Source organism: Pongo pygmaeus, chromosome 13 (assembly GCF_028885625.2).
Source record: "Pongo pygmaeus isolate AG05252 chromosome 13, NHGRI_mPonPyg2-v2.0_pri, whole genome shotgun sequence".
In the NCBI taxonomy this organism is placed as follows: domain Eukaryota; kingdom Metazoa; phylum Chordata; class Mammalia; order Primates; family Hominidae; genus Pongo; species Pongo pygmaeus.
In genome coordinates this window covers 36,278,925-36,291,938 of record NC_072386.2, presented here as the reverse complement: position 1 = coordinate 36,291,938, position 13,014 = coordinate 36,278,925, and the positions used below count along the sequence as shown (strand labels likewise).

General features: G+C 33.3%; 1 protein-coding gene across 1 annotated transcript; it reads right to left on the bottom strand.

Moving 5' to 3' along the window:
* Window positions 1-1,354: 1,354 nt before the first annotated feature.
* Window positions 1,355-2,378, bottom strand: IFNA21 (interferon alpha 21). The gene has a single exon (XM_054501618.1). The coding sequence runs from the start codon at window positions 2,328-2,330 to the stop codon at window positions 1,761-1,763; it is 570 nt and encodes a 189-aa protein (XP_054357593.1). The 5' UTR covers window positions 2,331-2,378; the 3' UTR covers window positions 1,355-1,760.
* Window positions 2,379-13,014: the final 10,636 nt, after the last annotated feature.

The following is a 13,014-nucleotide window of genomic DNA, read 5'->3' as shown; positions in this document are numbered from 1 at the left end:
AGTTTAGTACCTCAACAGGGAAATAAAAATGGTAATGCAAAGAACTTGTATTATTATTTCCCATAATTTTCAAGTCATCATTTTTCTTTCTCCATTAATCTTTTTTAATAAGCTGTTGTTACATTTGCATAAGTTGAGGCAAAAGAAAAAATGTAAGTCTCAATATAATAAAAGTAAAAGAAACAAAGTGACTAGATGAAAAGAGAAAATGGAGTTCTTATTTTCTCTTATCCTTCCACCTACCTCAGTATGGTTTCTGCTTATTACTTCCACTTGTCCAGTTTTCATAAGGTCTGTGTTCCCACTGCATTGATCTGTGTTCCCACTGTAGTGAATGGTTTCAATCCACAGAGCAGTTTAATGATATTTAACATAGTATTAATCAAAATAATGAAGAAAAACAATGATAATTATAATTAATTAAAATGTCATAATTTCAAATCAAAGTATTAAACATATTAAAGTGGTTTGGCAGTCCATCAAATTCACAAAATCTATCCAGAGACAAATATATTTTTTAAAGTAAAAATTATTCAGAGAAAAAAAAATCCACGTTCTTTTCAAAGTCCCACTCTATTTCTCTCCTCCACTTCTGAAAGCAAACTTTTCAAAATCATTTTCTCTACATATGGTCACTGGATTTCTCTTCTCCGATTCACTCTTCCAGCTTACTCCACTGTGATTAATTCCACCCAACTAGCTCTATCAGCGGCAATGCCATCTATTTTCCAGATGTAATGGACACTTTCAATCCACATTTTGCATGAATGCATTGATTCTTCTAAGCAGTTTCAGTCTTTTAAATATGCTCTTAACAACATTTTTTCTTGTCCCAATGCATGGCCATTCAAACTCTTTCCTAGCTCTTCTCTCCCTTTAAAGATGAAGTTTGCAGGCATAAATTTTAAGTCTTTTTCTCATTCTATTCAACTCATGTGACATATTCTGTTCCCAGGCTTTCACTTCATGGTATTGCTTGTAAATTACAGGCAAAAATATCAGGTTGCCAATGGACACTTGCACTTAGATGTCTACTTGTCTACTATAGAGGATATCTACTACTTTTTAAAAAAATTTTTGATATGCCTCGCTTCAGTTTTACTGAATTCCATTTGTTTTTATTTCTTCTCACTATAGCATTTAATGTAACAGGTATTAGAAAGTATAGTTATTATTTTCCTTACAAAAATAAAAGACACAAGAAAGCGAAAACTGTATTTGTTATGTTCACCTAGATATCCTAAGGGCAATATAAAACCTCGCTTAGAGAAAGTCAATTTTTACTTACAATTTGGATATAATGATGATGGGTAAATGAATTGTACCATCCATTCTTTAATGAGATTGCACATTTGGGCTTGGTATTTCTTTATTAAAGAATAAACAAATAATACAAGAAGTTTTAATAGTAAAAATTAATAAAAACAAAATAATATATTGACTAAATATAAATAACATATTTTGATATAACACAATGTAAAACTACACATAGTATTACATGGACAAAAATAATTTAAATCATATAAATAAATAAATATTTCAATAGATAGATAATTAGATCTATCAGCATGGTCATCTGTAAAGGACTAGTGCCTGCACAGGTAAACATGATGTTTCCTTACACTCCTGAAAACATCTGAAAATTTTGATTCAACTCATGCGGTGGTTATAGGAGAAATGAGTCTTTGAAGTGGCAGAAGTCATAGAAGTGTGGAATGGTGTATTAGTCAATACAGATAATTTCCATGTTGAATCAGGTTTCATTCCTTCCTCCTTAATCTTTCTTGAAAGGTTTTTGATAAAGAGAAGGATCTCATGATTTCTGCTCTGACAACCTCCCAGGCACAAGGGCTGTATTTCTTCTCTGTGAGATAAAGAGTGATTCTTTGGAAGTATTTCTTCACAGCCAGGATGGAGTCCACATTCATCAGGGGAGTCTCTTCCACCCCAACCTCCTGTATCATACAGGCTTCCAGGTCGTTCAGTTGCTGGTTAAGTTCAGTGGAAAATTTTTCTAGGAGGCTCTGTTCCCAAGCAGCAGATGAGTCTTTTGTGTTGAAGAGATTGAAGGTCTGCTGGATCATCTCATGGAGGACAGAGATGGTTTGAGCCTTCTGCAACTGGTTGCCATCAAACTCCTCCTGGGGGAATCCGAAATCATGTCTGTCTTTCAGGCAGGAGAAAGGAGAGATTCTTCCCATTTGTGCCAGGAGTATCAAGGCCCTCCTATTACCCAGGCTGTGGGTCTGAGGCAGATCACAGCCCAGAGAACAGATGGATTTGTAGCTGAGCACCACCACGGCCATCAGTAAAGAAAAGGGCAGGGCCATTGGGATGTTGCAAATATTGCTAGGCTACTTGAGATGGGTAACTTTGAACCTTGGCTTCTAGGTTTTCTGAAGACTTTGCTCTGTGCATAGGTCTTAAATAGTGAACATACTAATTTCCATTTTCTAAATTCCCTAGTTTTACTTTCTATCTCTGTTTTTGCTTTCTTTATGCACACTCTACATGTGTTTACAGATGTTTTTCATTTTTTTCATCATTGCCTATTTTTCCCCGCACTCAAAACATTTTATGGTATTTTTTTCTAATTGAAATCTTCATGAAATTTTAATAACACAGATTTGGCATATCTATTTAGGTATTCTACGTATACCTCTACTTCACAGATAAAAACTATAAAGTTTGCTCTTTTTATTCAAAGTAAAGTTAAGAATGACAGAAAAGTTAAACTAAAATCTAAGTTTAAAACCTACTGACATTTAACTTAATTTGATAAGTATATTTGTGGAATGACTTTTAATGTAACTCATTCATGTAAATTTTGTATCAAATTACATATGCAAAATAAAAATCTATATAAATACACAATAATATGAATATAATTACATAGTTATTCAAAACTGCTAAAAATATGAATCAATAATTTTTTAAAATTTTTCTCATAGTATATGAAGCTTTGAATTTTGCTTTATATGAGAAAATAATTTGTAAACTTAACTAGCTCCAGCATTCATCCAGATATTGCCAACACATTTTTCTTTTCAGCACTTGACATAAATATTGATGTGTTGAATAACTTGAGTAGAAATAAATCATATAAGCTATTTGCATTTAATTCTCAAAGTCTACAAAACATCCTGAAGAATTGAGGATCAATCATAAGCAATAACCATGATAGTCAATGGCAGCCCAAAGGTATGCAGGTTAAAGCCACATATTGTGATAAGACTTTAAGATCCAGCAGAAAATGGACAAAAAGTCCTTCAATCACAGCCATCTATTTGCCATAGGTTTGTAACACTGATCTTGCAAATATTTTATTTATCTTCATGAACTCAATACAGTGCTTCTAATATCATACACAAGAAAACCCAATGAGAAAGATATATATTAAGCAATGAAATTTTGTTGGATAGAGTTGTTGGAGAGTCACAAACTATTGTAATATGTTAGATTTGTTTATACTATGAGAACTAATTTTTGTACTCTTAGAAGAAGTATCATTCTAATAAATATATGGGACTTAGAAAATATTATCAATTAAATCATTTTTGGCATTTTTCATTGAAGTTCAAATTCCCTAAAAGTTTTCAGAAGTTCCTATCCAAGTCAATTCTTATCAAATAAAAAAGAACATCTTTGTTCTAAATTCATAAATTTATAAATATTGAATATTATCATGTAAATAATTTACTTTCAGAGTGGTCCTGAACTCTGGGTCTACCTTTTTTTTTTTTTTTTTTTTTTGCATAAGAGGTTAGTTTGCCTTGGCCCTGTAGATACTGAGTCCTTAAATGGAATGAGGTCTGCTTTAGCAAATCAGCTATTTAGTAAGTGGAGTTTTTACTAGTTTCTCATTTTTTCTTCTACTTGAAAGTGTTCAAGAATGAGGCTATTTTTCTTCATCATGACCATATTTGCTGGGATTGTAATAGACAATGACAAAAATTTCCATTCAGCTTTTACTCAGAATCAATAATGCCCATTTAGTTTACTGCTAAAACCACTAGGATTCTGGGGATTCAAGTTGCAAGAGTAGCATAATATGATCCTTTGCCTAGCACTATATTAACTATTTATGACTTCATCTCTAATCTGTCCTCTACTTTGTTATAATAGAAATTAGCTAGCCTGGTGTCAAATACAGAGTCACATATCTAAATTCAAACTCTCCAATTCACCGAGTTTATAGGAATCAGATAATTTACTATTCTCAAAAGTAGGGAATAATAGCCTCTGTCCTCCATATAATCCTACAGCTTTCCTTCCCTGGATCAAATCCCCAGAATGTGTATGTGAACTGTAAATACTTGTGACATCATTTTTCCATCATTTATAAATTTCAACTTCAAATTATGTGATAATCTTTAGATGACACTGGTAGAAAATCAGCCTGTTTATATAAAGGTAGAGATTATGAAATAGATCAATTTTAGAAAATAATCGAACACATTTTATTATTCATTAGTTTAAATGATTCACTTAAATTCTTTATATCATTGAACAATTAAAATATTCTACATTGTGAAATGTGCACAGGGGTTTCCATAATAGAGGAGCTTTCATTTCAGAAATGTATATTTTGTACATTAATTTAGTAGTTTATCCAGTCAACACATTTTTATTGAATTTTGGGCTAATCCTTTTTATGAGACCCTGAGAATACAGGGCAATTTTGCCCAAATTATTATTCTTAGTGTTTGAAACACCGGGGGAGAGAATATTTTTTCTTTGTTCACTTGAGATTGTATTGGGAATTTTTGCATATTCATTTTTTATGTAGTATTTTGCTGTGAAAATTTGTTTTTCTATACTTTGATTTCTTTCATTTTCATATTCAGGTTAGTGTCAATGAAAGAATATAAATATAATTTTCAAATGGACTATACAATGGTTCTGTGTGGCATTCACAACAACAAATATATTTATATTTCTCACATCACTTTTCCTAGAAGGTAAAAGTTGTCTGATTTTTCCTCTTAATTTATGGGAACAAAAAGAAAACAAATGTTATGTCTAAATGTGATAAGCATGTAAGAGGAGAAATACCTAATGTAAATGACGTGTTAACGGGTGCAGTAAACCAACATGGCGCTTGTATACCTATGTAACAAACTTGCTCGTTGTGCACATGTACCCTAGAAATTAAAGTATAATAATAATAATAATAATAAACAATGACCAGAGGGGAACTTAAAAAATATCTTGAGACAGATGAAAATGAAAACACAACATACCAAAGCATATGTGATGCAGTGAAAACAGAACTAAAGGGGAAATTGAAAGCTGTAAAAGCTTATATTAAGAAAGAAGAAAGACCTCAAACCAATGAACTACCTTTACAAGTTAAGGAACTAGAAAAAGAAGAAATAAACACATAGCTAGGAAGAGGAAGAAAATAAGAAAGACTAAAACAGAAATTCATAAAATACAGAATAGTAAAGCAATTAAAAATCAATGGAACTAAGCATTAGTCTTTTGAAAGGATCATCAAAATTGACAAACCCTTAACTATATTAAGAAATAAGTAGAGAAAAATCAAATAAAAATCAGAAATAAGAGAGGACACATAACAACTGATGGCATAGACGTAAAAAGGATCGGCCGGGCGCACTGGTTCACGCCTGTAATCCCAGCACTTTGGGAGGCCAAGGCGGGCGGATCACGAGGTCAGGAGATCGAGACCATCCTGGCTAACACAGTGAAACCCCATCTCTACTAAAAATACAAAAATAAATTAGCCGGGCGTGATGGCGGGCACCTGTAGTGGAGGCTACTCAGGAGGCTGTGGCAGGAGAATGGCGTGAACCCGGGAGGCGGAGCTTGCAGTGAGCCAAGATCGCACCACTGCACTCCAGCCTGGGTGACAGAGCGAGACTCCATCTCAAAAAAAAAAAAAAAAAAAAAAAAAAAAGAAGTAAAATGGATTATAACAGACGACTATGAACAATTATACTCCAACAAATTGATTAACCTAGAAGAAATATGTAAATTCCTAGAAACAAAAAACTTACCAAGATCAAATCAGGAATAAACAAAAAATCTGACTAGACCTATAACAAGTAAGGAGATTGAATCAGTCATCAAACTTCCCAATAACAACAACAATAAAAAAACCATAATCAGATGGCTTCAGTGGAGAATTCTATCAAACATTTAGGGAATTAACACCAATCTTTCTCAAAATATTCCAAAAAATTGAAGACGAGGAATAGTTTCAAACTCATTTTATGAGACTAACATTTCCCTGATAATAAAGCCAGACAAGGACACTACAAGAAAAGAAAACTACAGATCCATATCCCTGATAAATACTGATACAAAAATCCTCACTAAAATAATTGTAAACCAAATTCAACAGCACAATAAAAGGATTATACATCACGACCCAGGGGGATTTATTACTCAGATGGAAGAATGTTTGAACATATGAAAATTAATCAATGCAATACATCACATTAACAAAATGAATGAAAAATATACATAATAATCTCTACAGATACAGAAAAGGAAATTGACAAAATGCCATATCCTTTCATGATAAAAACATTTAACAAACTTGGAATAAAAGGAAGTTACCTCCACATAATAAAGGCCATGTATGAAAAGCCCCAATTAACAGTATATTAAATGGTGAGAAACTGAAAGCTTTTCCTCTAAGATCAGGAACAAGCAGGGATGCCATTGTTACCACTTTTATACAACATAACATTTGTAGATCTAGTCATAGCAATTAACAAGAAAAAGAAATAAAAAGCATTCATATTGGAAAGGAAGAAGTAAAATTATCTTTTTGTGTATAGCCTGATCGTGTATGTAGAAAACTCTAAAGTTCACACACACACACGCACTCACATACAAACTGTTAGAACTAATAAATGAATTCAGCAAAGTTGGAGAATACAAAATTAAGATGTAAAAATGAGTAGCATTTTTATATGCTAACAATGGACAAATCTGTAAAGGAAACTTAAAAAATAACCCCATTTGCAATAGCATCAAAACAATAAAGTACTCAGGAATAAACTTAAAGTGGAAGTTTAACTTAAATAAACTTAAAGTGGAAACTTAAGTGGAAAAAATTTATATATTGAAAACTAGCAAACACTGCTGAAAGAAATTAAGGAAGAGAAATGAAAAGACATTTCTGTTCATGGATTGGGAAGCCCATCATTGTTATGATGTTCAAACTATCCAAAGCAATACACAGATACAATGCAAGCCCTATCAAAATCACTAAGGCATTTTTGGCAGAAGTAGAAAAATCTGTCCTAAAACTCTTATGGAATCTTGAAGGACCAGAATCAATCTTGAGAAAGACAAGCAAAGCTAGAGGCCTCACCCTACCTAATTTTGAAACACATTACAAGGCTACAGTAATACAAATGGAATGATACCGACATAAAGATGGACATATAGGCCAATAGGAGAGAATAGAAAGCCCAGAAGCAAACTCTCATGTATATGGTCAAATGAACTTTGACAAAAGTGCGAAGGCTACACAATGGTTAAAGATCAACTCTTCAAAAATCAGGTTGTGAAAACTGTATATACACATGCAAAGGAATGAAGTTGCATCCTTACTTTTCACTACATGTTAAAGTTAACTCAAAATAGATCAAAGATTTAAACATAAGACCTGAAACTATAAAAACTTTAGAAGAAAATCTTCAGGGGAGGCTCAGACAATGGGTTTGGCAATGAAATCTTGGATATCACACCAAAACACAGGTAACTAAAGTAAAAATAGATAAATTGGAGTATACAAAGATTAAAAATCTCCGTGCATTCAAGGACTAAATCAAGAGTCAAAACCCAAACTTCAGAATGGCAGAAAATATTTGCAAATCATACATTTGATAAAAGGGTAATAGCCTATTCAGAATACAGAAGGAACTCCCACATCTCAACAAAAAAAATATAACTTGAGTAAGGAATATGAATAGATATTTATTCAAAAAAGATATACAAATGGCCAACAAGCATATTTCTCTGGCCTGAATGTTTGTGCCCTGCCAAAATTCATATGTTGAGACCCTAACCCTTAGGGCGATGGTGTTAGGACATGGGCCTTTTTGGGATGTGATTAATTCCATTGTGGCTCATTGTGAAATAGGACACGGGCCCCAACCACACACCAAATCTGCTGGTACCTTGATTCTTGGGCTTTCCACCCTTCAGAACTGTGAGAAATAAATTTATGTTATTTATAAACTACCTAATTGATGATATTTCATTATAGCAGCCTGAATGAACTAAGGAACATAGGAAAGATCCTCAACATCACTATTAGGGAAATGCAAATCAAAGTCACAATGAGATTTCACTTCACATCTATCAAGGTGACTACCATCAAAATAAATAAAATAACCAGTGTTGGTGAAGATGTGGAGAAACTGGAACCCCTGTGCACTGTTGGTGGAAATGTAAAATGGTGCAGCGCAGCCACAATGGAAAACAACATGATGTATCTCAAAAAATTAAAAACAGAATTACCATATAATCTAGGAATTGCCCTTATGGATATATATTTAGAATCGTTTTTGTTTTGTTTTGTTTTTATGATGGAGTATCACTCTGTCGCCCAGGCTGGAGTGCAGTGGTGCAATCTCGGCTCACTGCAAGCTCTGCCTCCCAGGTTCACGCCATTCTCCTGTCTCAGCCTCCCAAGCACCCGCCACCATGCCTGGCTAATTTTTTGTGTTTTTAGTAGAGATGGGGTTTCACCATGTTAGCCAGGATGGTCTGGATCTCCTGACCTCGTGATCCGCCCACATCGGCCTCCCAAAGTGCTGGGATTACAGGCGTGAGCCACCGCGCCTGGCCTAGAATACTTTTTAAAAACGGGATTCAAAGATACATTTTTACATCCATCTTCATAACAATAGCCAAAAGTTGGAAGCAATCCAAGTGTCCATTGACGGATGAATAAACAAAATGTGATATATACATACAATGGAATATCATTCAGCCTTATATATATTCCATTAAGCATATACTGGACTATATTATTCAGTCTTATACCATGGATGATTATTCTGCCTTATCATATTATTCAGGAAAATGTGGTATATACAGATAATGGAATACATTCAGCCTAATTCTGACATATACTACAATGTGAGGACCTAATGTAAGCCAGGCACAAACAGACAAATGTAGTATGATTTCAATCATATGAGTTACCTAGGGTAGATAAATTCATAGAAACAGAAAGTGAAATGGTTGTCAGGGGTGGGGGTCCAGGGCAGAGGAGATAAGGAGCTGTTGTTTAATGAGTATAGTTTCGGTTTTCCAAGATGAAAAACTGATGATTTGTTGCATGGCAATGTGAATTTACTTAATACTGCTAAACTGTATACTTAAAAATGGTTAAAATGGTAGATGTTGATCAGATGTTGGCAAGGGCTCAAAGAAAAGTAAGCATTCCTGGTCCAGATTTTGGCTTTCAGATTTGCTGAATCCTGTCTTCACAGAGTCAAGGGAGACATATCAGCTAACTCAGAAGAGTTTATACACAAGAAGGCAAATTTTTAAGAGTCTAGTATTTTTTTTTCTGGGTAGTCCTAAATGTTAATTGCACTAAATTCTCCCCTGGTATATAAATAAATTAAGCAGATAAATAATTTGCTTGTCATATATCTAACAAGAAGTAAGGAAATAGATAATTGGAAACAATACTTCCGCCAACTTAATAGAGTTAAATAACAAAAATAACATTAATTAAAAGAACTAAATAGCTAAATTATAGAATATATTTACTATCAGTCAGGCATTGTTGTTAGTACTTACAAATCAATCCTCATTTTACCCAATGAAGAAAAGGCCCCATGTTGCATACATGTTGAACACCTATTACATGCCCTGTCCCATTAAGTCACTGGAGACATCTGTGGCTACAGCAGGCAGTATAAATTCTACTATTTTCCTCATTTTTAAGAGAACAAACCTAAGCACAGGGAGCTTTTGAACTGTGGAGCCACTGTTGGAACCCAGAAAATCCCATTTAGAGTACTCAGCTCTTAGGTGTGCTCTGGTAATATGTCATAAGAACCAGAGCTGATTTCTAGACTCTGGTCCACATTTTTCTTTCCAGCAGAGCCCTACCTAAATAATGAGAGGGTCTTTCTCTTCTGTTCTTATTCCTCTCCTCCACCGAGAAGCTTCATTTGCTCATGCCAGACATGTTTTGTTATTAAATTGGGCCCCATGTTACTTACACATATATCCTAATTTTGTCTTCCTAAGACTGTATTTTCATAAACTTGAATATATTTGCCAAACACTTTGTTCACCCCAGTAATATATCCATAGGCAGCTCTTTGAAACCCTACTTATTTCTATCCATTTATGAAAACGTCCACAAGGCTTTAGATTTCTGTTTGTCACACACCTTTGTGTCATCACCAGGATATAAGCATGCGCTAAAATCAGAACTAAACCAACCAAATGAAGGCTCAGAGCTCAGGGAGGGTACATCTAGAAGGGCTTACTAAAGGAATTAGAGGTGTGGAAATGTAAGCACATCTGGGGAAGAGAGGAGAGCCCAGTGCATTAGAGGAGAAGGACTGAGATGACCGAAGACTGAATCACCTCACTTGGCAGCTGGTTGATGCCTTTTATGCCGTAGGACAGAGAGTTTGCTGCTGGGTTGATTGCACATTCTGACTGGAGGAACCCTAATGGCTAAGGAACAGTCTTTCAGACAGTTACATTATAGATAGAATTTTCTGTCTTCTGAAAAAAATTAGGAATCTAATGAATGATTTAAATCAACTAAATACATAAACAACTTTTAAACCAGTAAGGTCTAGAATCTTGAAAATCTATTCATTTTTAACTTTTTACTTTGAAACAATTTTAGATTTACAAAGAATTGTAAAGATATTATAGAAATTTTGCTTATGCCCTTAACCCAGCTTCTTCTCATGTTAACAACATACATGAACATGGTGTAATGAATCAAAACAATGAAATGAACATGGGGCCATATTACTAACATTCAGATTTTACTAAGATTTCCTCAGATTTTTAAAAACTGATGTTTTATTTCAAGAATCAATCCAAATTGATTCTTGATTTGGATCGATTTTTGTCAATCCAAATTGTTGGATTGTTGTCATACCTTCAGTCTCCTCCAATCTGTAATGCATGCTCAGTCTTTCTTTGGCTTTCATGACATTGAAACTTTTGAAGAATATTGGTCAGTTATTTCATAGACTGTTCACCAATTTGGATTTGTCTGATGTTTACTCAGGATTATGCTGAGGTTGTGTGTTTGAAGGATTAAAACCACAGAGTTTATCTGATCGTCTCATTACACAATATCCAAGGTACATGATATTGATATCTTTTATTACATATGTTTTGTTACTGCTGATGTTAACTTAATCACTTGGTTAAGATGGTGTTTGCCAGACTTCTGTCCTATAAAGTTACTATTTTTGCCATCTACACACTACATGGTAGAAGCATATCACTAAATACAGGCCTACACTCAAGTCTCTAATCTAGTTTGTCTCATTCATTTTTATGTTATCTTACATTCTTGGTGATATCATATAATTAGCCATTTTAGGATTCACAAATGTTTATGATTTCATGAAGCCAATACTCTCTATATTAGAACAACTCTAAATTTAATCAGGAAATAATGCAAGCAATAATATTAAAATGTATAAAGGGATTCTTGAACTTAGGTAGCTCAACCAGAAGAATTAAATGAGTTTTAAACTATCAGAAGTAATGTAAGTGTAGCAATTTGTAAGTTTAGCAACCATATTAATACAGAAAAAAAACCTGAAAAAGTTGTATTATCAGAATTAATGAGATTTATGGTAGAGCTGCATCTATTGTTAATAACAAAGAAAATAAAATTGCAATAGAATGTTGTGCAATAATTGCTTGTCACTCTAACAAAAATTAATTTGGATTCTCATAGCATATGGAAAAAATTCTAATATATTACATAATTAAATGTAAAAACACATTTACAAGAACAGGAACTGAATATGTGTAAATCAAAAGACTTAAGGAGACGTGGCTCTATGTTCTAGACAGTGCTTGGAAAAATATACAAGAAACTGTTTAGTGTTTGGTACACACATGAAATAAAGAATAAGTATCCATCAAAAGATTATGGCTACAATGTGCAGGAAATGTTTTGACAATGATTAGGAATTCTAAAATTATAAATCAATAATGTAAATAAACAACATCGAAACTAGAGTAAATGAAATAACAGGTAAAATAAAATCAAAATTGTAAAACTTAATTGAAAAAAGAATTTAAACTAGCAAGTAAATGAGTTACTATTGAAATTTACTACCAAGTAGTATTAATTAGAATAATGATAAATTACCTTTCAGCCAAATAAATAAGCAACATTTTAAATAAAAAAAAATTAATGGTTAAATAAATGAAATATTTAAGATGTTCAGTACAGCATGGGAAATATAGTTAATAATAATGCATTGTATACTTGAAATTTGCTAAGGGAGTAGATATTATATGTTCTCACCATGCACAATAAAATATTATAACTATGTTAGGTGAAGGATGTGTTAATTAACTTGATTGTCAGAATCATTACACAAGGCATAATTAAAGCAAAACACTATGTTGTACACCTTAAATCCATAAATTTTAATTTCTCAACCATATATCAACAGAAAATGTTTAAAGATTTTGTTTGAATTCATCTATTCTTTGAAAATGATTTTCAGAAAACACTAACAAAATGTGCATGAAGATCTTAACCCACATTCTCCTACAAGTATCATCTTATTTCCCTACTCCACAAACAAGTTTCCCACCACAATTTTTTATGCATAGAACACCCAAATACCCTTATTATATTTCTTCTTCAACCCACTCCCATCAAGTTTCTGTCCCATTCATTCTACTAAACCAGATCCACCTAAGGCACTGATGGCATCTGTTTTCCAGTCCGTTAGGACAGGTCAGCCTTCATCTTCCCTGAAAACACCACTGTCTACCCCTCGCTTG

What these genes read in the sequence shown, in the direction of transcription:
- IFNA21 (XM_054501618.1), bottom strand. Translation starts at nt 2,330, where the DNA reads ATGGCCCTGCCCTTTTCTTTACTGATGGCCGTGGTGGTGCTCAGCTAC.